This window comes from Podarcis tiliguerta, assembly GCF_965153285.1.
Source record: "Podarcis tiliguerta genome assembly, chromosome: 8".
NCBI classification, from domain to species: Eukaryota; Metazoa; Chordata; class Lepidosauria; order Squamata; family Lacertidae; genus Podarcis; species Podarcis tiliguerta.
The window spans coordinates 48,856,195-48,881,772 of record NC_139541.1 but is presented as its reverse complement, the minus strand read 5'-3'; the positions used below and the strand labels follow the sequence as shown (position 1 = coordinate 48,881,772).

The window sequence follows — 25,578 nt, the reverse complement described above, 5'->3', positions numbered from 1 at the left end:
CAAGAGCACTCTCCCCTCTTGTGGTTTCCAGCAACTGATATTCAGAATCTTTTCTTCCTCTAGCTGTGGAGGCAGAGCATAGCCACAGGGGCGTAGGAAGGGGGGTGCGGTGGGTGCGGACCGCCATGGGTGTCATCACTGAGGTGGGTGACAGAATGGCAACAATATGTGTTTTTGAAAAAATAACTCCAGAAAAAATAACACGCGCCCCTTCCTACGCCACTGCAGGAGCACTCAGGTGATTTCCAGAAAGCAGAAGCATTGCTGCCTCCAACTTTGCAGGCAGAGCCCAGCCTTTATGGATAGTAGCCTTCGACAGCCCTCTCCTCCGTGAATCTGCCTAATCCAGAGGCGTAGCTAGGTGGGGCACTGGGTGTCACACCGCAGGGCCTGCAGCATGCTTGAGCCACACGTCTCTCCTGAGGGGGAGGAGGCGGGCGGACTGCCTGCAAGCTCCATACTGCTTTTTCGAGCAGCGCAGGGCTTGCGTCTGCCCACCACCTCAGCCGCCCTACAGCTGAGGGGGAGGCTGCGGAGAGGCTCCACGCAGCGCACCCTGCCTTGGCTCGCCCCACCCTCATGGGCAGCTTGCCCCACCCCTATGAGTGGTTTGCTCCGCCCCCAACTGCAGGGCACATGCTCCGCCCCGGGCACCCAAGCGGCTAGCAATGCCACTGCATAGCCATCATGGCTTGAATTTGTCTGATCCTCTTTTTAAGCCATCCTGGTTGGTGGCCATCACTGCCTCCTAGTTTGGAGTTCTACACTTTAACTATGCGCCCCATGAAGAAGTACTTTATATGTCCTGAATCTTCCAGCCTTGGATGTCGATAAGTTCCACTGTTATGAGGGGGAGAAAACCAGTTTCTCTATCCACTTTCGCCACGTCATGCATAATTTTATAAACTTCTATCATGTCCCTTCTCATCTGCCTTTTCTCTAAAAAGTCCCAAACACAGCAACCTTCTCTTCGCAGGGAAGTTGCTCCATCACCACCTGCTTGATCCAAAAATGCTGCCTTTTTCTGAACCTTTCCCAACTCTACAATATCCTTTTTGAGGTGAGGTGAACAGTACTGGAGACGGTATTCCAAATGTAGTCACATGATAGATTTGTATAATGGCAGGTAAAGGGAAAAGATAAAGGACCCCTGGATGGTTAAGTCCAGTCAAAGGCGACTATGGGGTGTGGCGCTCATTTCACTTTTCAGGCCAAGGGAGCTAGAATTTGTCTACAGACAGCTTTCCAAGTCATGTGACCAGCATGACTAAACAGCCACTGACGCATGGAGGACCGCGATGGAAGCCAAAGCGCACAGAAACGCCATTTGCCTTCCCGCTGCAGCGGTACCTATTTATCTACTTGCAGTGGTGTGCTTTTGAACGGCTAGGTTGGCAGAAGCTGGGACAGAGCAACGGGAGTTTACCCTGTCATGTGGATTCGAACCACCGACCTTCCGATCAGCAAGCCCAAGAGGCTCAGTGGTTTAGACCACAGTGCCACCCGCTCGCTTGCATAATGGCATTATAACAGTGGCAGTTTTATTTTCCATTCCTAGTGATCCCTAGCTGCTGCACACTGGTACATAATGAGCCAGCCAAAGCTATTATGCTGACAAAGGAACTGGTTTGGCAAGCTGCTTCTGATACAGTCTCTACTCACAGATACAGTATCCCAAGTCTGGAAGGGGAACCAGGGTTTCATCCAGGCTGCCCAATTCTCCAAACTCACAACGCTATGTTTGCAAGGAGGGGGAAGAGGCTATGACACACATTTTATTATCTCTTTCAAGTCTCATGATTCACAGACAGGATCATCAATGCATTAAAGTGTTCTCTTGAGGGTACATCTTTTTGGATCCTTGGAGGTTGCCCATCTCAAAAACCTTCTCTTACAGTCCCCATCGCACTATGAATGGAACTAAAGATAAATAAATCATTCTTTCCCAGTTTAACTATGTGCATTTTTAATATCTTAATGTCAGAAACAGAATTTGATTTGGGGGCATCTGTCCAATCCCTTGCAGGAAATGAGTTTATGAATTATAAACACCACTATCATTCTATTACCTATTCAGCTGGCAGCCCATGGCAAATGATGCCAGATTGGCCTTGCATGACCAACTCTGATCCAGATGTTCCACTTCCAAAGGAAAAATAATCAAGTGCTCTCTCTGTTTTGGAATATATTTTAAGGTCTTGTTCTTCTGACAGTGCACACTGGAATCATGAGGGAAGGCACCAGAGCAGTAGGTCACTATGGTCACAATATCCTTAACTTGTTTGCAACAAGATCAACACCCCTAAGATGTTGTGGGGCTTAACTAAACCCAGGAGCTGCCTTGAGGCTGAACTCTTACACCAGTCTGTATCTGTATTGAATCTGAAATTGTCTTATGTATGTAATTGCTTTATTTTTTTATTGTTTTATTGTTCAACCACTTTGAGATATTTTAGAGGAAGTGATTCAGAAATGGAAATTAATTAACGCTCATTTATCTCTGTGGGTTTTATTCCTTTGTTGCTGCAAAGTTCCTTTTCCATGTCACTTATGCATGTGTTCGCTGATAATTCTATGCGGCCCCATTTCCACCTTAATCATCAATATTTTCAAAAAGATTGCGCGAATAAAATGTATATTTTTGAATGTATTCATGTTTTCTCTCTGTATTTTGGGTTGAGATTTGCATTGCAGCATTCAATGCATTGCAGTCTTCCAACATTGAACATAGTGGTGCTTTCCAAAAGGAGGTATGTGCTGGACTGGGCTGTAGCCTTTGAATAACATGCTATACTAGGAATGTGATGTTTTAATATGGGAGTGGGGAACACGACCCAGCCAATGGGCTACATCCTGAGCTCCTCCATCCCCGGATAGGGCTGCAACCACGTGAAGTCACCATGAGCCCTATTGTATTATAGGTTAGGGTGGAGCTGCAAATCGTATCCAGCTGGATTAGCATTTACTGTCTTGATTACTGTAAATGGGGTTGAAGCCCTGTCAGTATTTGAGACACTAAAACAGCTGACTAGTGAGGAAGAACAGTTTGGTTCCAGTTTTGCTCTGTGGATTTAGACTCAGCCAAGACAGGTGGGTAGAGAGCAAAGTGCGGCATTCAACTATGTCACTCATAGCAGACCCATTGAAATGAATGAACATGGCTACATTAGATCCATTAATTTCAGTGGGCCTCCTCTGAGGGCTCATTCACCCTTCCTCTTGGCCTGCTGCTTTTCCTTGGGAAAACTGCTCTTTAGTGCTCAATCGGAGCAAATGGCAATTCAGGATTTCACTGGATTGACGTTTGCTCCTAGTTAGCACTAAAGAGTGGATTTTCCCTGGGAAAGGAGGGGAAAATTGAAAGAAGGGAAGATTGCTTAGACCTGTGCCAAGAAAGCATAGGTCAAGTGGAAAACCACTAGGACCTATGCTTTCTAAGCATGGGACAAGCAGAAGTATGGACTAGCCCATTCTTTTTCAGAGCAATCCCTTGCAACAATGGGGGTACCTATCTCTCATCCCCAAGAATGCCAGAATGATACATAATGATAAAGCAAGGTTTTTGTCATTGCTACTGCTGTTAAAGAAAGGGGGAGATAATAAATAAATAAATATGTAAAGGTAAGACCGCCTGTGGAAAACCCTTACCCCCCGCCTTTAAAAAAAAAAAAAAGCTTAGTTCAGTCTTTGAGGTGTTTTGCCCCACTCCTGAAACTTGCAAAATTTAGCTGACCTGAGTACTTCAGTGCAGTATTCTATTAAATGCATGTTCAGTTAGTTTCTTAAAGTTGAGATACAGAGATTATTTCATTTTGGGGCGAAAGGGTAAAGAATGGGAAAGACTGTCACTCAGGCTATTCATGGCAGATGCCATCACAAGAGGGGGTGACAGCTGGCCAGAGACAAAAAAGAATGCATTGGAGATGGTGGCACAGACAGAGCCGGTCTTCCAAGCAAAGAGCAAATGACAGATTGTGCAAGTCCAGAGATGAAAAGCAGGTGAACGGATTTAATTCTCCCTCCTTAACATAACACAGCAGGAGTCAAAGTGGACACAGAATTCCATTTAGAATATAAAAGCCTTTGCCAAAAACACACACACAAAAAAACCCCTACCGCATAAAACCTGAGCTCTTTGGAGTTGGCTAAAGATTGGGACAGGGAAGAAATTCAGTTCAGTCTGCATTTAAAGAATAACCTATTTATTTGGCACTTTCAAAACAACACGTGAACCGAAACACAGGCATTCTTCTCAATCTGCACCACTCAGAATTTTGCAATGCAATCATCCAGTCAAGTAATGAGTACTAAAATGCATGCAGTAAAGTAAATTGCACATAAAAATGCATGTATTTGGGAAAATAACATACCAAATGCTTTATATTAGGAAAAATTGCTTGCAAAAATAGCATAGTAATGAAAGCTGCACACAAAAAGTGTATGCATTTGGAGAAATTTGCAGAAGAATGCAGACAAATTTTAATGAGGGCTATAAATACATAAATAAATAGTTCAAAAACAGATGCAGAAATGTGGAGAACTGAATTTAAGATTGAAAAAATGAGAAACTGAAATTGATAGATTATTCCATCCCTACCCGTAGCAGTGTCAGCAATAGAAAGAGATGTGCACCCTGTTAGTCACTGAGCAGGTAGGTAGTCTATCACTCAAACAGTGGGATGCATAAACAAACCTTCATATTGATAAAAAAGGTATGAAGTTTGAATATCACCCTCTTCTCCCACTCTGTGGTTCTCTGCCACTCTGTGTAGGCTTCTAAATATGAGCCTAAGAAACAAAGCATGTACACACAACCACAAAAAGAAAATGGAGAGGTGTGTCCCAGGCAGTGTGTGCTATGTTTTATACGCCCCAGCAGAATTTATGGGGCCCCACACAGAGAGCATTTCTGGATATGTTCCTGCTTGTGTTTTACAGATAATAGCCCTATTCCCACATGGCAAGCCACTTTTGAAAACAAGGGGTATCTCAAAAGCAGCTGATGTGGGAGCTAGTGGGGAGAGCAGTAAAATGAAAACAAAAATCACACTGATTGTACCCTTCAGTGTCCTAAATATTTTGGCTGTGCATGCTCCAGTTTGCTGCCCAATTCAGCACCTTGGATCCAGAAGTTCTGACCCAGGACAACCTGGAACCGACATGAGAGAGTCCAGTCCCTAAACTGAAACTTGTGCAACCCTAACTATTTAATTACGGTTTTAAACCCATTTAAACATGTGATTGGCATGAGGACAAGGAGGACAAGCAGACAAGAGCCTCTGGCCTGTGACTCCTTCTTCCTCTCCCTGCACCAGAAGTTGAATTAGGTGTTTAAACCCCGAATAAACATGTGGTCAGTAAGTGGTGTGGTGGGGAGACAAACAAGAGTATCTGCTTCTGTCTTCTTCCCTCCCTCTCCTCATCAACAACTGGGTGTTTATTCAGGGTTTAAACTCCCAATTCAACATGCAGTCACCCAACCGTCTCGTTTTTGACAATCCCCAATCATCATTGGAGGATCTGAGCCCATTAGGGACGACCCACTACAGGCAACTCCCAGTTTGACCTGGACTGAGCCTGGATTCAGTTCAGGATCTGGGATTTGTCTGGCACAGTCCTACTAAGCATGACCTTGTGGCTCTAGTATGTAATCATACGTATGTCAAGAACACAGAGGCAACTGTAGAGTACCTGAAAGGAGGGAGAGAAATTTATCCCCTTCCAATGCCTGGTTCACTGCTAGAGCTGTGAACCAGATGCCAGGAGTACTGGGAACTGTGATTTTCCCAGACATTTAGCAGAACAAGGGAAACGACATTTTCCAGAGTCCCTGACATACAGTCCTAATAGTCAGGTGCTGGGAGGTGGATGAAGAGATTTACCTCTCCTCTTCTAGCTTACCAATGCTCAAGGAGAAAGAAGGATAAGGAAGTGGATTGTTGGAAGGGGGAAGGGGGGCAAAGGATGAGAGCAATGGGTCGCTGAAGAAGAAGAAAAGTTCCACTAGGTTCTCTTTTGATGCAAGGATACAAGCAAGCAAGCAAGCAAGGAATGTTTGACTTTCTGAGCCAGGAAATGCGAGTTTTGATAACATTCTGTCACATCTTCCCATCTCCATCCCTCCCCATCCTCTCTCTCTTAATATTTTCTAGTGCACAGCTCAGTTGGAAACAAAAATTTCCTAGCACCTCACTGACATACATCTACAGATTCCACAACAGGATTGAAAGTGCCAACACCTTGTCTCCCTAATATTATGACAATTCAGCTTTTCACAACAGATGTTCTGGCTGGTTAGCAATCAGCTAAAAGCTGAGGAAATATTAACAGGCTTTTTGCTTTGTTGTGTGAAATGCTCATTATCCAAACTGTCTAGCTGTGTGTACCCATCACTGATGTTTAATAGACAGAAATGCACGCTGGGCTTAAGCAATTTGCCCAAAATGAAATGGCATCAGTAGGACAACAGAGTTCAGTTCCATGACTACTCTGCTACCAACTCACTCAGTGGATCATCCTTAATGGTCAACTCAACAAATCCAATATATCCTCTCTACTACGACTCTTAAGTAATCCATGCAAGAGACATTCAGGGATGGATGCACTAAATCCATATATGCAAGCTTGACTTTGCAAACCCATTTTAATTCAAAGTGCCTAGCAGCTGCATACAGAGTCTATTAAGTAATGGCTCACTGCATAGAGCTTGCTTTTCCCTCACTCCAGTTTTAACTTTATTTCACCCTCGCAAGTCTGACGAGCACAACATGCAAAGGCTTTTAAGAGGCTGGCTGTGTTTTAACACTTTGCCTTCTTACTGGTTAACATGCAGCCATAATTTGTCAGCTTGAATTATATTTTACAGGTCACTAGTTACAACTGCATGGAAAAGACAAAGCATCACTGCATGTCAACAACATTAGAGCAACGATTGCGCCCTTCAAAAGTCAGGATAAGTATGTTGCAGAATAGGAGTCCAATAAAGCTAAGGGTTCCTTTAGAAAGCAATAAATAACTCTCAGGTACTCCTCAGTGGGAAAACTGTGTGGTTCCTGCTTGCACAACATTCTTTTTAACACAGCAACTCAGAACACAGCAACTGTTCCATCATCACCTTACACAAAGACTGTCTCCATCATTTAGGACTGTGATATACTAGTAGTTTGTGCAGCATGTATAAGTGGCAGACACTAATGGTTGTAACACAAAGAACCTGTCCACTCCAGTTGATCAACTGCCAAACCATTTGCAATTTCTTTCAAAGATTTCAGGTCAAGGATTTGTGAAAGCACTTTAATGAAAATGAATACAGGGTGCTGCTAGCTACAAGAATACCCACCCGCTTAGATGGCAGTTGGAGAATTACAGTCTGAGCTTAGACTGCAGTGAGTGGTCACCCACCTGACAATCAACCGATTCCACATCAGATGATGAGCCTCTTTGAAGTTGTGCTCCCAGGGTGCCTTTACAGAGGCTTGTTCCAGGATCATAAAGAAATTTGCATTGAAAGCCTGCTAAAATGGAGGGGGTGTTCACAAAGGGGTTTGCACTGAAATCCTTTCCTGCTCCTGGGACAAGGCATGCTGGCACTGCCCATCAGTTGATCAGGCTCAGCTGATGGGCAGTGAAAGTGCTCCTTGCTCCAGGAAATGAAGGACTGGAAGTTCACTACATCAGTATCTGTCCTGAAGCCAGAGGTGTAGTGGTCCAGGGTCATGGGTGGAGGGTGGAGGGGGTCAAAGACCCATTACTATTTCTGCAGCAAGGTCTCTGTCTCCAGCATCTAGAGCTGCCCAATCAGCATGAAATGAGAGCTTTTTAGCCGCTGAGAACTCTGCTCATCCTTTGTGCTGATTAGATGCAGTCAGAGTGAAAGGAAGTATGTCAGTCACCAAGGATTGGCTCCTAGGATCACCCTAGGGAAATCACGCAAGAAGAACACCAAGGAAGAGTTGCTCTGTATTTTCCAAAGCTAAACATTTAGGAACACTGAAAACACAAGGTGCTTCAGTGTCAAGAGAATGGTGTGTGAGTTCTATTATGTACAGTAGAACTTCAAGAAAACACAACTTCTTCAAATCAACAGAAGATCTTTGAATACTCCAAATCATTTGCCCAGGTACATGCACAGAAAATAGTAGATTGAGCTGAAAGGCAACACATGGTGACCTTCATTGATTGTTGCAATGCATCCCAAATTAATATTGTATAATGATAAGACTATTATGTAAGCTTTGAAGTGGCTGTGAGCAGGTATGGCTGTGACTATCATGAAGGGACCCTGTACTTCTGAATTTGCTACTACACTACTGCTCACACCAGATGCCATATCTCCTGTCAGGTCTGGGACAAGTGGATGTGGTTTGTCAGGAACAGCCTGATGGGCCAAAGTGAGATCCATAGCAGCCCAACAGTTGACCCACAGGCTGGAGATTCTCCAATCTTGGCCTAGAGGGGAGATGCTGTCTTCAAAACAGATTGGTTGTGCACCAGTAACCTACACAGCAAGCCCGTGTGTGTCAGACACCTAATGAATAGGTACTATTGTAGTCTTTGTGGGGGAAATGCAAGTTTTCAAGTGGGCAGAGCTTTTCAGAGTTCGGCTTCCAATTTAGCACAGACAAAAGACAGAACCTTCTGCCCCCATAAAAAGAACATCTACATGCAGCTGAAGACATTTTGTGGAAGAAAATATACAACTTTCCAATTATATAACCATAAAACACACAGCTGCGATTTATTTTTAAATGTGAGGGAGTGAGGGAAAGTTTCCTTCTTACTTGCATTTATATAAGGCAGCCTTCACCAGCCTGGCAAGCTCCAGATATTTTGGACTAAAACTCCCATCAGTCCCAGCTGGCTGGCTGGGACTGAAGGGAGTTGTAGTCCAAAACATCTTAAGTTCACCAAGTTGTGGAAAGCTGATGTAATGACTCCTTCTGTACCTCTGAAAACTCTCCTTTGAACCATCAGTAGCAAGCTGGGCTGCTACATAGCAACTCAAGGGCTGATTCAGCAGCTTGGTACATGCAGGCATCCTCCTTCACCCACCTCCTCTAACCTCTGCCTCTCTTCTATTGTCAATTTTGTGGGATGGGTTTTAATGGATAGGAGAGGATATATTAATTGCAATTTACCCCTCCAGGTGCCCGTGTGTGTGGGTTGAACAGTGTTTCAAAATCTGGAGATGGATTTGCAAGTAGTGCAGAATCGCCTATCCTGTATGTTCCTTCCATTCTTTTCAAGGAACTTCAAGGGCTACCTTCAAGGCTGGTTCCCCTTGGAAGCTGCCATGTACAGAGTTAGACTATTGGTGCATCTAGCTTAGTACTGTCTGTACCTGGAGACTTTTCTCAGCCCCCTTCCTTCCTGGGTGGCTTTCCAAAGGCTGAATGCCAACAGTTGGTGGCGACAGAGGCAAAAAGTGGGTGGGGCCATTAATGTAAATGTTTACCTTTCTCCAGTAGGCTGGTTTCTGCATACACTCATGCACTCCCTCTACCCTCCATCCAATCAAGAGACATTGTCAGAGTTCAAGGACCCAGACCAGCCACAGTATGAAGGCGGACCAGGGAGGGGTATGGCCTGGAGAAAAGGGTGTGGCTTGGGAGGGTACCGAGGACTAGATAGATAAGGCTTGGAGGGCTGCATTTGGCACCATGGGCCTGGTCTTTCACACCTCTGGTCAGCACTGATTATGTACTGAACAGTGGTAACTCCTAAAAGAGTCCAGGATGACAGAGAGCTCGGGTGGTACCCAATGAAGTCAATCCATGAGTTGAACGACTTCTGCTTGTGCAAAGGAACTTTCCATCCCCCTCCCCCCTCCCCCCCTCCAAAACCTGCTTCAGAGAGTTGGGAGAACTTCCAAGGCAGATTTTAGGGGTTCTAGTGGGGAAGTGAAGAAGTTCTGTTGCACAACTGGAAGTTGTTCCGTGATTTCGTTGGATATAACGAAATGTTTTGATGGAATGTTGTCTTCCTCAAGGTCAACCATTCTGAGTTCCATCTGTCATAGCATTGCCTTTGTATGTTTAACAAGGACCCAGAATAATTAGGCCCAAGGTTTTCAAAGTCAAGAATTGTGGCTGTGATAGTAGCTGACTATCACTGATGCAAAGTTTGGGTTTTAGCTGTAGCTGCAAAGGACATTTCAGTCTTTCTCCCACCAGGGTGTATAAGGAGCACCTGCTGACCTGCAGCAGCATAGTTGTGGAACTTCATTTGCATCCTTTTCCCAGGAGGTAACACAGAGCAGGTAACTCCTATGAAATCCAGTGGACTCATATGGGAAGAAGATTTATACATTTGCACACCTGTGTGGAACATAGATGTGCAAATGTATAAATACCACATAGATGTGAATCGCATTAGCAAAACTTTTCCACCAAGCCTGCCACAGGGGAAGGTCCTTAGCACAGCGAGAGAACACATGTTTTTCACACAGAAGGCTCCAGGTTCAATCCCTGGAATCCCCTGTAAAGGATATATATCATTTAATTTTACAAGCAAATGAATATAAGCACACACCCACACTCATCAATAAGACGACTTACCATTTTTGTCAGCTCGTCTGAAGATCTAGAATCAAAGAAAGGCACAGTTTTACTATTTTGTAATTGCTTGTCTGTTACAAATCAAACACAAATATATATCTTTCGCTTAGAGAAAGAATCACACAGAGACAGAGGTGCAGGTCTTGTTCTGTGGTTACTTTAAACTTCTGCACGGAGCAGGGGAATGTTACAGGGCAATCCAGATAGGTATGGAGCTTGCAGCAATTTCCCAATATAAATTCTCTGTCCCCCCCCCCCTCTGTCCCCTGCCAGCTGCTATTTGTCAGCAACTGGACCTAGGTATATTTCCCCTGCTTCACACAGTAAAAGGCAGGCACTGGGCATGGTGTTCCCAGCCTCCTCCCCTATAAGGTGTGCTGCTGCACCTATGTGTGAGTAAATTTATTTGCGTGAAAACATCCCAGCTTGAGGCTCTAAGTGGCATATTTGTCCTTCAATGTGCCTTTGTGGCTCTTTTAGCAGGTGCACTGCAGACATTCCAGAGCATAGCAGAAGCAAATGAGGGGCAATGAGCGATCAGGGAGAACTCAAAAGTTGTAGCAAATATAAGCTAATTGCACCGGAGGGGTTCTGTCACATACATTGCATCCCCAAATTTGTTGGAAAACACATTCACAGAGCAAGAGTGCAAGCAAGGGAGAAGTAGCCTTACATAAGAATACAGGTCTGAGCCCAGGGGAGAGAGAACCTTAAGGCAGGAAGCAAGGGCAGTATCGCCAACGAAATACAGTGGAATGATATTTGATATTCTGGCATAAAAAGAGGTTGTCAGCAAGCAGATTTCCATGATCTTGCACTGCTTGTATAATTAATGTACAGTAGTAAAGAAAGAGACGTCGGCTCACTCTGCGTGGGAAGGAGATAAATTTAGATCAAAGCAAAAGCAGCAGAGAGAAGAGGGGGAATACATAACAACAGAAGACATCTTGCTGCAAATCAGGGAGGAGAAAGAAGGGAGGCGAGTGCAGCAAAACCTGGAGGAGAGATTTGAAAAGTGGTTGGTGCAATTTGACAATTAAAGCTTGGGTTACCATTTATTTATTTTTTTAAAAGAAAAGAAAAGAAAACCCAACAGCATACCTGTACAGTGACTGTGTTTCCCAACCACCTCCCCGCAGCAAAGGTTCTGTGTCCTTGGCATCTATATGGCAGGCAAACATTCAACAGGAAAGAACTCAACATGAGTTGGTGCCACTTGGTACATTTCAGGGAATGGCCAGACACAGGGGAAGGAGCAGTCATCATGGCGATGCAGTGCTGACTCCAGGTTTTTGGGGGCTTGAGCAATATGCTCTCAGTGGACTCCCTCCTTGAATGTGCTTGGCATTTCCTCCTCACCACTCTTGCCACTGCTCACTCATCTGACTCACTGAGCCTTGGCTCACTGGTAGAGCATCCGTTTTGCATGCAGAAGGGGCCAGGTTCAATCCCTGGCATCTCTTTTTAGGGCCAGGAAAGACTCCCTGCCTGAAATCTGGGGGGGCTTCTGTCTGTCAGTGTAGACAATACTGAGCTTCATACACTGAGTCACGTTGCCTGGCTGCAATATGTTCCTGAACTCTGACAATACCTCTTGCTTCCCTGGGTGAAGAGGAGTTTGTGTGTAGAAACTGGTGTGCCATACAGAGGTAAAAGGAATGTAGCCCCATGGTGAAAAAGTTTCCGCAGCTCTGCCGTAATTAGTTTTAATGACTCTTGTGTCCCACTGTCCCTGTGAAAATTTTGTGCAGTCCAATATACAGCCATCAAGACACCATGAGGGACTTGGGTGGTTACAAAAATTGCATATGGCAAGTCACATGCTTCTACGGCACAGCAGTGGAATTCTCTCTCTCCTGAACTCATTCTCTTCCAAAGAAGAAACTTGATTAAACATATACAAAACAAAGCTGCTGTTATTTCCAGGAAGCGAACAAAAGGGTGTTGTAAAAGAAGACGAAAAGAAAAGGTTTTATTCAGCCAGAGAACAACATTCTCTATTTTCTAGGTCATAACTCAAAGCATTCAAAGGTAACAATGGTTCGGGAATAAAAATGGTTGTAGGAATGGATTGAACTGGAAAACGTTTGATTCAAAAAAATATTGCTTGAGCAATACTATCACAGGCACGGATAAGTCAATTTGATTTGATTTCAGTCTCTCAACAAAGAAATAGTCTCCAACTGATGCTCAAATCCGGGTGAAGTCAGTTTCAAAAGAAAAGAGAGAAAACTGATAAAACGCCACATTTCAGCAGATCCACCATTGAAAGTCCATTGCTGAAAGGGCAGCCCATGGCTAAGCTTTACAAATCATAGCTGAATTATAAAGTTTTGTGTTGAGATATAATTTAATTTCACATCCGAAAGGCTAGTTTCCTGCATGAAAGATGGATTGAATGGAATGTGCAACAGAGGAGGGAAAACTAGAGAGTTTCATTGAAGGAAATACTGTGCTTGTGGTTACAGCAGCCTTCTCCATCCCTGTGCCCTCCCACTGTTTGGGACTACAACTCCCATCAGTTTCTGCTTGGGGCTGATGGGAGTTGTATTGCAAAACAGCTGGAGATCAGCAGGTTGGTGAAGGCTGATACAGGGTCCTAGTCCTGCACTGCTTTATTTTTATCCCTCTCATGCTCCCAGCAGGAGCCCAACACTAATAAACGCCATACAAATAAAATTATACAGTACTTCACCATGCCATTAACAAGCTAAAATGCATACAGTTTTGAAACTGCAGTCTAACTGCAGTCTAAGAGTTGAATGGTACTTTAACACCATACTACCAAAAAGGTTATGAAACAATGTAAACATATCCTTGAATTAGCTGGCCATCCTTGCATTTTGACCCTAAATGCTAGACAGTCACTGTAATTACAGTGACTCAATGTAGGAACTAATGGATTGCACAAGTGGTCATACAGGGAAGCAGTTTGGAGTAACATCAAGGAAGGAAAAGAATCCAGAACTGGAGGAATTTCAGATGAACACTGACATCCATTGAATGGACACTGGGATCTGAAATGCTGCTCTCCTGCACCCATATGTGGGGGAGGGTTTTGACTGTGTAGTGTTTACATGAAAAACCAATAAAGGAAAATTAAACCACTATCACCCAAATATTGACATGGGATCACATCCAACTAAGTTTGTAGACCCACAGAAGTTAATGGACCTAAGTTAGCGATGTTCATAATTTTCAATGAGTCTACCCTGAGTAGGGCTAAACATTTGCAACCCATAATTGCAAATTTCCTTTAGTTCTTGCTCCAGTCTACATTATTTGCAATGTTTGCAGCAGTGAACTGTTGTTTTTTTACCATGCTTTTTATTGGATTATTACTACAACACATGCACACCACACTTAAAAAACTACAAATACAAACAAACAAACTAAAAAGAAAATCTAAACAAATTAAAAAGAACATACACAATAACTGATAAACATATAGCCATAAGTCCTCAAATTTCTGCGCTTGGACCTATGTTATCTTATTATCTATATCCAATTGTTATTATATTCTAATAGACTTCCTTCCTCCCCATCGTGGGTCAGATTTCATACTTAATAAACTGTTTCTTTCTCATTTTGTATTCCTGCCTTTACTGCAAGTCCTCAGCAGTGAACTGTTTTAGCCAGTGATCCTATGGGGCTTTTGTAGAAACCATGGAGAATGTCCTCACACCACAGCAGTGGGGGAGTTCTTTTTCTTGACATGCCATGTTCACGGCAGCCTAAAGAGCATTGCTTCTGTATCAGGCTAGACCTAGTCTAGCATCTTGTTCTCACACTGGCCAACCAGATGCCCTAATGGAAAACCCATAAGCAGGACCTGAGCACAAGAACACTCTCCCCTCCAGTGGTTTCCAGCAACTGGCACCCAAAGACATTGCTGCATCCATCAGGGGCTATAGGAGAAACCAGGTCATGTAGTGTGTAGAGTGGCCTGTGCACATCTAATCCATGCAGGCATGTTGTGGATGTGCATCAGAGCATCTGTACACACACACATGCACGCACGCACGCACACATTCAGTCAAACTGTCTGCAAAGGGATAAAGCAAATTGGGACTCCAAAATCCAGGGAGGGCATTTGGACGAGGAGAATTTCAAATGCACCCCTTTATAATAAAATGGAACTTTTGGCCAACAGCATCAAAAATGTATACGTGTGGGAGAGAACAGCAGCAAATTCAACTGCAAAGCTGAGCAAATATGCAGCTTTTCTGAAAGTCCTGGGAGAAGAGGAAATCTTGATTTAGACCAGATTTAGACCAGTTAGCTAAATCTAAGTTTCTACCAGTGTTGTCAGGTGTCAACACCTCCCAAGCAAAAAGCACGTCGGTGTTGATTGGACTAATTTTGCTGTTCAGAGAGGGAATGTGGCGTGCTAGGGGGGCTACTTCAGGAGACCAGACAAATAAGCAGCATTTCATCAGCAAGGGCTCAACAACTCTCCTTCAGTCACCATTCCTGCAATGGAGGGTTAGGGAGCCACAGACCTGCAGGTCATGTGTGGCCCTCAGACTCTCCCCAGGATATGCCTATCTCAAGTACTTTTGCCTGGCTAGAATGTGCTTGAATGGAGTGAGCGAGTGGATGTGTAGAAACCTCTGTAGCTAGAATGTACAGTACCTGTTGCCTCACTCATTTCTTGCCTCTGGCCAGCCTATCAATGTCATGCTTTCCGCAACAGAATGCGGCCCTTAGGCTGAAGTCATTTCCCTCCCCCTTTTGCAGAGGGAAACATGGAGCTTCCTCAGCTCTGCTCAGCAGAGTCAAGCAAAGTAACTTCACCAAGGTCAGAAAGCAAAAGCAATGAGTGAATGATGTTGTCAGGGAACTGCCATCAGTGCCGGAGGGAGAGAACAAAATCCAGAGGGATTCCGGAGAGCGTCCCGGGATTGGGAGAGGCAGCCCATCTTCTGGGGAAGAGAATCAGCGTAGCACCAGTGGAGAAGGGGGGCAGATGGGGGAAGCGGCGAGGCGGTCCCATGACTCCTTGCCGGGGACCAGCGGGGAGAGTAGAGGTCCTCCGCTGCCTACACCCTCCCTGCGCAGAAGGCTTTCGCACAGAGAGAGTAGGAGGAGACTAGGCGTCAAAGAGCTTCTTTGCTGGAAGAAGTTTAAGAAACACCCACTGACGGATTCTGCCAGCGATTGCGACAGCCACGGGTGAGTGGCTATCTGGACAGAAAAGGTTCACTCAGGCAATCCAGCCAGGTGTTTGCACCGGCTTATGCACGAGCAACCCCTAGAACCATTGCAGATGTGGTGCTCAGTTGCATGTGGGCAAACTCACTGGATTTCACCGGCAGGGCCAGGGCTAGGACAGGGATGGAGTGTGGCCCTCCAGATCTCCCATCATCTCTGGCCACTGACTAAGGTGGCTGAGGCTGATGGGAGTTGGAGTCTATCCAACAACATCTGAAAGGCCATGGCTTCTGTGGGCTACGACAACAGTGAGAAGGTACAAACCTTGATGATAACGCAACCTATAAATTCTCTCTCTCTCTTATTTATTTTATTATTATTAAACATTTGACAATAATAATAATAATAATAAGAAGAAGAAGAAGTGCTGCACACATTAAAAAACACAACAGAACCTGCCCAGAGTTGTGCAATTTAAAAGAGATCAAGTTGATGGATTATTCCAAAATGGCTAAAATGACCGGAAGAACCAGAATTCAGAAAGACCAAAATTTTAATAAGGAATGGGGGAAATGTATAACTTATCTTAAAGACCATTGTAAACAGTTACTATCGTTAGTAGGACTGGAATATCACTTGTAGTTTCATGGTGATTTTTGGATACAATGGAGAGATAAAAGATTTGGATTATTATAAAAGAAGCAGGAGGAAATGATTAACAATAGGACCCACAAAGGGGAGAAGGGAAGTCCAAAAGATTCCTTGGAATCTTGTTTTTATGTTGTATGTTGGACATGTGACTGTCAATTTTTTATCTGAAAAACCAAATAAATTTATTTAAAAAAGAAAATGGTTAGGAAGCTGTCGTATGCTGAGTCAGACCACTGGTCCATCTAGCTCAGTACTGTCTGCACGGGCTGGTAGCAACTCTTCTGGATTTCAGGCAGGGAACATTCCCAGCCCTTCCTAGAGATGCAAGGTATTGAGCCTGGGACCACCTGTGTGCAAAGTACATGTGCTATCATGAAGCTGCTGTCCTTCCCCATCAGACACACACATCTAGACACTCATATATTTCCCCTCCAATGGGGCAAATAGCAGTTTGGGGTGTGTGTGTGTGTGATTTCAGTGGGGGAAAGCACCATAGAGGAAAGGGTTAAATTCCCCCCACCCCCTCAGTGCTGTGGGGCAGATCTGCATCATCATCATCATCATCATCATCATCATCATCATATATTATTTATACCCCGCCCATCTGGCTGGGTTTCCCCAGCCACTTTGGGGGGCTTCCAACAGAATATTAAAATACAATAGTCTATTGTATTAACAGCTTCCCTAAACAGGGCTGCCTTCAGATGTCTTCTAAAAGTCTGGTAGTTGTTTTTCTCTTTGACATCTGGTGGGAGGGCGTTCCACAGGGCAGGTGCCACTACCGAGAAGGCCCTCTGTCTGGTTCCCTGTAACTTGGCTTCTCACAGTGAGGAAACTGCCAGAAGGCCCTCAGCGCTGGACCTCAGTGTCTGGGCAGAACGATGGGGGTGGAGACGCTCCTTCAGGTATACTGGACCAAGGCCGTTTAAAGTAGGTGGGTGCTTCTATTAACATTTAACATAAATGTGAGAGATTATATGCACAGATCTTCCATGTTATGTGCTTCCTTTGGTCCTTTCTTAATTTTTTTAATCATTCCAGGATCAAAGCAGTATAATAACCACCTATGGAAAATATAGCTTCTTTTGCAAAAGATGACATCAATGAAGTCAAATTAGCAGTGATGTGGCTGGATGTCAATGACACCGACCTGAAACTGACCTTTTAATTACACTGTGTGGGACAGTTATTGGAACTGCATCCTTCAGTGAAATTATCTGCTTGACAGTCTCTGAAACTGAGCCATTTTAAATAGATATGGAGAGAGTTGGTTAATAACCCCATGTTGTGCTTGCAGTTCAGTCCATCGCCAACACGTCTGAGCCATATTATGTCTCCCAAAAGCAGAGCATACTGTTTTGTTTTTCAATGAACGCCCCCCCCAACCTGTAAGACCTAGAATCAAAATGTGAATAAGCTAATCTTAAATGCTGGGCAAAGCAAGTGGAATCTTGGCAATAATGGAATAGCTTGTCAAGAGTGGGAAATAATAGAAATCCCAGACAAATTAGGAGGTAATTTGAAGGAAAATCATAATTAACTTCTACAGGAGTTAAGGCGGAAGCAGCAAGCCAGAAGGGGGAAATTAGGCCAGAACGGCAAATCGATAGAACATTACACAACAAATGCTTTATTAATAAGGGCTCGAAGGAAGCACGAAGGGCAAGCCAAGGCAGCTATCAGCTTTAGCATCACAACTCATTTTGGAGGCTGATCAACATGAGAGAAGTCAGATCACACCCATGAGCTCTGTTTTCAGATTGCGGACTACAAGCTCATAATTGAAACTGGTTATCGTTCAGTAATCAAGAAGCCAAAACACAAGGAACAGGGAATCCATAGTATCAAAGTTACATATCAAGACTAGAGGAACCAAGACTCTGCATGCGGCTCAGTTAAAAGATGCTCAGTTAAAAGTATAGCAAACAACACACAGCAAACACTGTATTCTCCACCCTGTTTTATATGACGGCCAGTGGTGTAATCAGGAAAGACCTTGGGGCAGATGTCAGCAAAATGGGCAGGAAAGATCCCCAAACACAGAATGACTAACTTGACACATTTGGAAGTAAGCAAAATGATATCCATTACCATCTAAAAAGGGGTACCTCGTAAGTACATTAAGTCCAGAGCCAAAAATTACCGTATTTTTTGCTCTATAAGACTCACTTTTTCCCTCGTAAAAAGTAAGGGGAAATGTGTGTGCGTCTTATGGAGAGAATGCAGGCGGCGCAGCTATCACAGAAGCCAGAACAGCAAGAGGGATTGCTGCTTTCACTGCACAGCAATCCCTCTTGCTGTTCTGGCTTCTGAGATTCAGAATATTTTTTTTTCTTGTTTTCCTCCTCCAAAAACTAGGTGCGTCTTGTGGTCTGGTGCGTCTTATAGAGCGAAAAATACGGTACCTAACTGCACCACTGACAACAGTTCTCTTTTTGAAGGTTTCTACAATGTATTTCCAGTTTAGTCTGCATCTGGAATAGAGATAGGATATTTCCACATCAATTTGCGGGGTTGTTTTTTTTTAAGTCATCACAAAATTTCATCAGCATTTTACTGCTAATATCTCCTAATATACATGTTTGCATGCAGTTTTGCCTAAGATACAAATTCTTGTAAGACAATTTCCCCAAATACAATGCATTTTTGGGTGTTATTTTCACTAATATGTGCATTGTTGTGCACACTTACCCTAATATATGCCTTTTTTGCCAGCACTTTGGCAGGTAAACTGCTTTGAAAAATTCAGAGAAGTGTGAATGTCAAAGGATGATTGTGTTTTGGCTCATTTGTTGGATTGTATTCAACTAAGTCTTACTCAGAGTAGACCCACTAAATTTTGTTTTTTTAAAAAAAACTATGTTAACCATATCCACTTACTTCAATGGATTTACTTTGAGTATGACTAACACTGAATCCATTGTTTCAAAATCTTCAAATCCATTTGCATTTCAAAGCTAGAACAGCCATTGATGTTATGGACTGGCTGGATGCAGAGGAGAGGTGGGAGGCAGCAGCTGGAGAACCCCCAAGGGAGGAAGTTTCAGAGTCAGGGGACTGGTGGTGGGATGACCATGAGTAGTCAAAGGGAGAAGACATCTGAAGGCAGCAGACTGGGAGGAGGAGGTGTCACAACCTGAAGAAGTAACAAAGCTTAGGGAGCAGGAAGAGGGCAGTCCAAAATTAGAGGCTGCTGAAGAAACCAGGGAGTCTCCCCTTCCTGCTGTGAAAAGCTGCATTCCTCCCTGGTCTCCCAGGGCATGGAGAGTGATGAAGAGGGTGGAGCAAAGAGAGATAAGGTGAAGGAGCTTCAGGTTGCTGGGGAAGGACCCAGGAGAGGAACCTTAGAGAGTGGTGGGAAGACGGGGACCTTCATTGGGACAAGACCCACTGGGAAGAGTTGCTGTGATCACCAGGCCTGCACTGTTTTGGTTTCTTTGAATAAAGAGTTAATTTCACTGACACCAGGTGTTTTATCGCTGGCCTGCTCCTGACAGTCACCAACCTGGTGCCCCCCCCAGATGTCTTGGACTAATCAGCCTTGGCCAGCAAGGCCATGTTGGCTGGGGTTGATGGGAGATGTAGTCTAATGCATCAAGAGGGCACTAGATGGCAAAGGCAGGGCTAGAGCTTCCTTTGAAATTCAAATTAAGAGAGATGCTTTTTGTTGGGAGAGTGTCAGCAGTGGCGTAGCGTGGGTTGTCAGCACCCAGGGCAAGGCAAGTAATTTGCGCCCCCCCCCCCGCTGCACTGTCCCTCCCCCAGATAGTCCCTCGCTCTCTCTCCGCACCGCACGCCTGGCACCCTCCCCTCCACAGTGGGCGGCGACCCGGCGGCTCGGATCGGATTCGCACAGCCAGCACTGCAGTGAGAGAAAGTGAGTGAGCCAGGTAGGGGCAGAGAGCTGCGAGTGCGAGCGCCCCCCCCCCCCGATGTTGCGCCCGGTGTGGCCGCCCCCCCCCGCACCCCCCACGCTACACCACTGAGTGTCAGGGAGAGATAGAATTAAAGTCCTTCTCCCCACACCCAGAAGATGGAGGCTGATCAGGCTTCCCCCAAGCTCTTGTTTACATCATTTTTTAAAAAATGTTCACTTTAATTGCATGATGCAGCCATGCAAGTGACGTCACAGCTAGATTGGTCCTCAATCTCAAAATGAATCGGTTCTTGTTTGTTTTCTCTGTCACATTAACAGCATTCCCAAGGGGTATTCCAGACCAAACAGATAACCGCAGGAGTACTTGAGAGAAAGGTTGAAAATCAGCAGGGTTGTGTGTGGAAACTTGGATCCATTTGTTGTTGTGTTTTATAATCCTGGAAGAGAATTAATACATGGTGGTGGTTGTTTTAAAGAAGTCTTCTTGTGACCAATTTAGGATTAGCCTGCCTCATCTAGAGGCTTTGATTTGGAGCCGTTATTAAGTCATTTTGCGCTACCAGTTTTTCATTCCAAGTAGCATGGAAGAAGATATAAATGTATTCACTAATTAGGCCTGCCTTAATGTAGTACAGATGAATCAGTTGTTGTGTGAGGGGTTGCTTGATGGACAACAGTGTTAAATGAGCCAGCATGATTCACTCACCAATAATATTCCCCCCTTTAAAAAAATGGGGGGAGGATATTGCTATTAAAGTGTCAAGTATATTAACAAATTTTAGGAGAGTTAAATTTACACTCGGTACATTAACTATCAATTCCAGCTGGCACTATTAATATCTCATTTTCATAATATGATTCTGTAAAGCTCTTTAAAAAGGAAAGAGATGTTATATAATTATTTTTCCCTGTGGTTTTTATGCAAACCACTGCTTTCTCCTCCATCTAAGTCAAATTTCCCAGTGCCCAAGATGTACTATTTTTAAAATAATAATAATAATATTGGAAGAACCCTATATCAGGGATGGTGGGGAGGAGAGAGAAATTGCAAGGAGGCACATGCAGAGCAATAACTTAGAGACACTGTGGGAACTCTCCTTGTTAATTTGTTCCGGTGCATCTCTGCATTGGGCCCCATGATTGGATCATTCAATCTTCCCAATGCAGAAAGCCACAAAAATTACTTGCCTTCACGGAAGGTTGATTGGGAGGCGATCTGGTGAGCCTCGCCTTTGATTACTCAATTTATTTGTTTTCTCATAGTGCACTGATGGTTCTCTCCAATCTCACTAGTACACACTCTGGCATACAGCTTGGGAATGACCAGATCTAACCCCTCAATCTGTCTTTGCCTAGTTCTGAGCCTAACTATGAACTAGGGGTGGGTGAATCATTTCAGTTTTCCTTCAGTTTCTCATTTTCTAATATTAAGTTCCATTCTCCACATTTTCCATAACACTTTATGTGGTTTTTAAATAACCTTTATACAAATTCACCAGTATCTTAGTATAAATTTCTCCATATACACAACATCTACACATTTTTGCAAAGCCACTTTCCTCATTATTCATTTTTGTATGCCATTCTTACCGATATATGCCTTTTACGCTCAATTTACCCTAGTATCTGCATTTTTGTACTCATTAGCTGGTTGGAGAACTGCATTGCAATATCCAGATAAACACAAATTTTGAAGTACGGCTGAGTTCACATATTGTTTCAAAAAGTGTAAATTGGGTAGGTTTGTTGTTACGGTAAATGTGATCTGAATCACATTTTCCCCTCCATCCCTATTCAGAACTTAGATTATGGGTACATCATGTTACATTAAGCATTAGCGAAAGCCGAGAAAACTCTCTGCAGATTTTCATTTGGCATATTTCAGGTAGCCTTGATTTTAAAAGTTGCAAGGATTCACTAGCTTAAAACAGCACTTAGGTAAAAATAGAACTACAGTAGCGCGGAGCAGGAAAAAAACCCAGCCTGCTAGCATTTTTTACAGCAAACCCCTGATTCTTCTTTTCATCAGTGTAGTGTCCTGGAGAGTGTTTGTGTTGTGTGTATGTGAGAGGGGTGTGTGTGACAAATACTATTAATTTGTAAGCAATTTGATACAGAATGGTAGTTATGGTAGAGCATCAGGGAAGTTAGGCATTCATGTTCATCCCCAGAATTTAATGTTATTTTCTCATGTCAGGAGTTTGAGGTTCAATCCCCCTTTGGGGAAGGGGAATTCTGGCAGGAGAGAGCTAATTTTGTTTCAGAATTCTCAAAAAGATGATGGAACTTTTTAGCTGATGGGAAGAAAAAACAGCACCAACCAGCATTTATAACTGCCAGCATCAGCACATATCTGCCTTGCATATTGTTAAGATTAAATAATAGAAAACATCAATTCTTGTCTTTTTCCAAATGGGACTGCCCATTTGGTAAAATGAGTCTTCAAACCCCTTCAGTGAGGTGACACATATAAGCTGCATATTTATATAAGTTTCAACAAAGCATCACATCTTGTATACCCATCATATGCCCTTCTCAGTTGTGGGCACACTGCGGAGATCCCCACTTATGGAAAGGCTCACAGGAAGCTGCCTTATACCGAATCAGACATCAATCTATCTAGCTCAGTGTTGTCTGCACTGACTGGAAGTGGCAATCCATGGTTTCAGGCAGCAGTCTTTCCCAGACCTACCTGGAGATGCCAGGGTTTGAACCCGGGAACTTCTGCATGCAAGGCAGATGCTCTGCCACTAAGCTACAATCCTCTCTGTTGCATACCATTGCTTTGCCGTAATAAGATAAACCCTATACTCAGACTTCTGCATCCATTTGCCACAGAAGTCATGGCAAGCATTGAAAAGAGGGAGGTGTATGCTTCTCTTCTCCAGGTCAGGGGAATAACAATCACAACCAAACCAATCTCATTCTTCCAAACCCCTCTTCTCCCTGCGATGTCTGCTCATCCAACATGGCACTTCTGAATTCAGTAAAATTTTCTAGCCCTGCGATGAGGGAAAATCTGGGCCAGCCTACCTTGCAGGGCTGTTGTAAGAGTTACTGAGATAATGTGGGTGAAAGTGCTACAAAGTGCAGCGAAGACTCCACGATGTGACATAAAACACAAAGTGTTAGTATGACATTTTCCTCTGTCCTCATCTTCCATAACTGGAATCTCTCAAAGCTCCCCAGCTTAATTACTTTGTATTGTGTTTGTATGTGTGAAATTCAGAGAGCAATTGCAACTCCTATGCCAGCCTGTCCCTCTTTGAGGGGGGTAAATGGCTTCCTGTGCCCATTAACTGGAGTGGGCTGCACTGCCTTTCCCCTGGGCTGCTTTTAAGGGGAATTTATTCTCTTGGGAAAGCTATGCCAGGAGAACAACCAAGCCCGGGTCTCTTACTGGGACCCTGCAAGAGTCGTCTGCCCTGCCCTTCCAGGGAGAGATCCCACGACACAGCCCTGCCTAAATGAGGGCAGCCTTGAAAGCGCTTCCTCTGGGGTTGCTAACTTCCCCCCTCTTGACAGAGATCCTCTGCTTTTAACAGCTGCCTGGAAGGCAAAAACACTTATTAGGAAAGGCTCCCACCCCACGGAGAAGATGAAAGCGATGATTTCCTTTGCAAAATCCCAGCCTGGAGCCCTCCTAGAGAGGGGGAAAGTTGGCTACCCTTCAGTGGCGCAGGGAAAACGGTCTGCACTAGCTCAGGGGACACCCGTTCAGGACTTCGGTCTATCCCACCTGGAAGCCTTTGCTCTAAGAACCACCGAATAAAACCACTTCTTGACTTAAATCTTGATGCGCACCCCCCCCCCCCACACACAATTCAGGTTTCCTCCAGAGTCAGACCCAAAACTGTCTTCCCTCCCCCATATAGTTTGGAGTGGGGAGGGATATACCCATTTAAAACCCAATGAGACAAAAAAACCCCACCTGCTAGGGAATTCAGCCGGGGGGCGAATTAGCGGGGCGGGGGTGGAGAGATCACACCCTCATTGGCAAGCAGAGAAGTCACAGCCCTCCTTTGCCGTTTGTACCCCGCCAAAAAACCGGGGGGAAATGAAAGGATTTGGGCTTTTGCAAAGGTAGACTGCGCCCGCACCTGGAGGTTCTACTAGAGCCTCGCGCAAGAGCAGCGAAGGGGACGCCATTCGCCAGGTCACTTGCGAGCCTCCAACCTCGCGTGCTGCAAGGCGCCTGGCCACATAAAGAAGACCTTTCAGTAGAAATCGGTCTCTTTTTTCGCTGGCAGGTGGAGAGGGGGAGAAAAGGTCCAGGTTTGTTGGGCGAGGCGGAGGGCGAGCGCGCCTCTCTCCCTGCTTGCCTGCCTGCTTGCCCGGTCTCCCGCCACCCGCCCGCCCGGGTCTGGGCTGCAGCTCTCGACTCCGAGAAGGAAACTCACATCCAGGATCACGGAAGCGCCTTTCCGCTGCTCGGGGAAGCAGCCGTCCTGCCCGGCGGCCGCCTGGCCTTCCTGCAGGAGCTCCCGGTCGGGCAGGATGCTCTTGTCGCTCATCTTGGTGACTATCCAGCGGAGCAGCCCGTCCAGCCCCCCGATCTGCGGCTGCTGTTTGCGGAGGAGCTTGTGGACGCTCTCCCGGCAGTAGCGCGCTGCCTGCTCACACATCTTTTACAGGAGCCTTCATGCTGGAGCCGGGGGTATTCCCTCCCACACAGGCTACATCACCCCGCCGACGGCGGCTCCCGGGCGAGGAGCGGGCAGGCGAAACCCCACCCCCGCCTGCCACACTCCCCGGAGGAGGGACGAGGGAAGGGGGTCGCCAGATCGCACCCCACCCCCCACCTAGGGATGGGGGCTGCCTGCAAGGGGTGCATCGGGGAAGGAGGTGGAGGGGGTGGCTGGGAGGAAGACGCTTCCTCAAGCACATTTCTCCCAGCTCAATTTATCTTGCAGATGTTGTTCTTATGCAGATATACATATACATATACATATACATATACATATACATATACATATACATATATTCTGGAAGTTACAGAATACATAGCCAGGGGCCTTGTGATCCTGTCAGGTCATCTTCCCCAACCTGGTGCCCTCCAGCTGTTTTGGACGGCAACTCCCACCCAGCAAGGATTATGGGAGTTGTAGTCCAAAACATCTGGAGGGCACCACACTAAATATTCTCCCTTTTTCTTTCAGTAGAAGCTGAAGATGTGGCAAACAGTGCCAGCTGCTAAAGATACAGACTTTGAAGTGAAGAGCAGGCACATTCTGAGACTAGGAATTTGTTTCCATTTCCCAGAACTGAGCTCACTAGTTCTTTCACACAAAAGTCCAATCCCTTCTTCATTTCAGCAGCCTAACTTAAGTGAAACAAGGC

General features: G+C 44.9%; 1 protein-coding gene across 1 annotated transcript in view; it reads right to left on the bottom strand.

Moving 5' to 3' along the window:
* The window catches only part of NECAB2 (N-terminal EF-hand calcium binding protein 2), a 143,974-nt gene extending 118,979 nt beyond the window's left edge, over window positions 1-24,995 (bottom strand). Inside the window, exons 1-2 of the mRNA XM_083452718.1 lie at window positions 24,639-24,995; window positions 10,557-10,581 (exon numbers count right to left, since the gene is read on the bottom strand). Coding sequence (XP_083308844.1) covers window positions 10,557-10,581; window positions 24,639-24,863 — 250 coding nt within the window. The 5' untranslated portion in view covers window positions 24,864-24,995. The remainder of the gene's footprint in view (window positions 1-10,556; window positions 10,582-24,638) is intronic.
* Window positions 24,996-25,578: the final 583 nt, after the last annotated feature.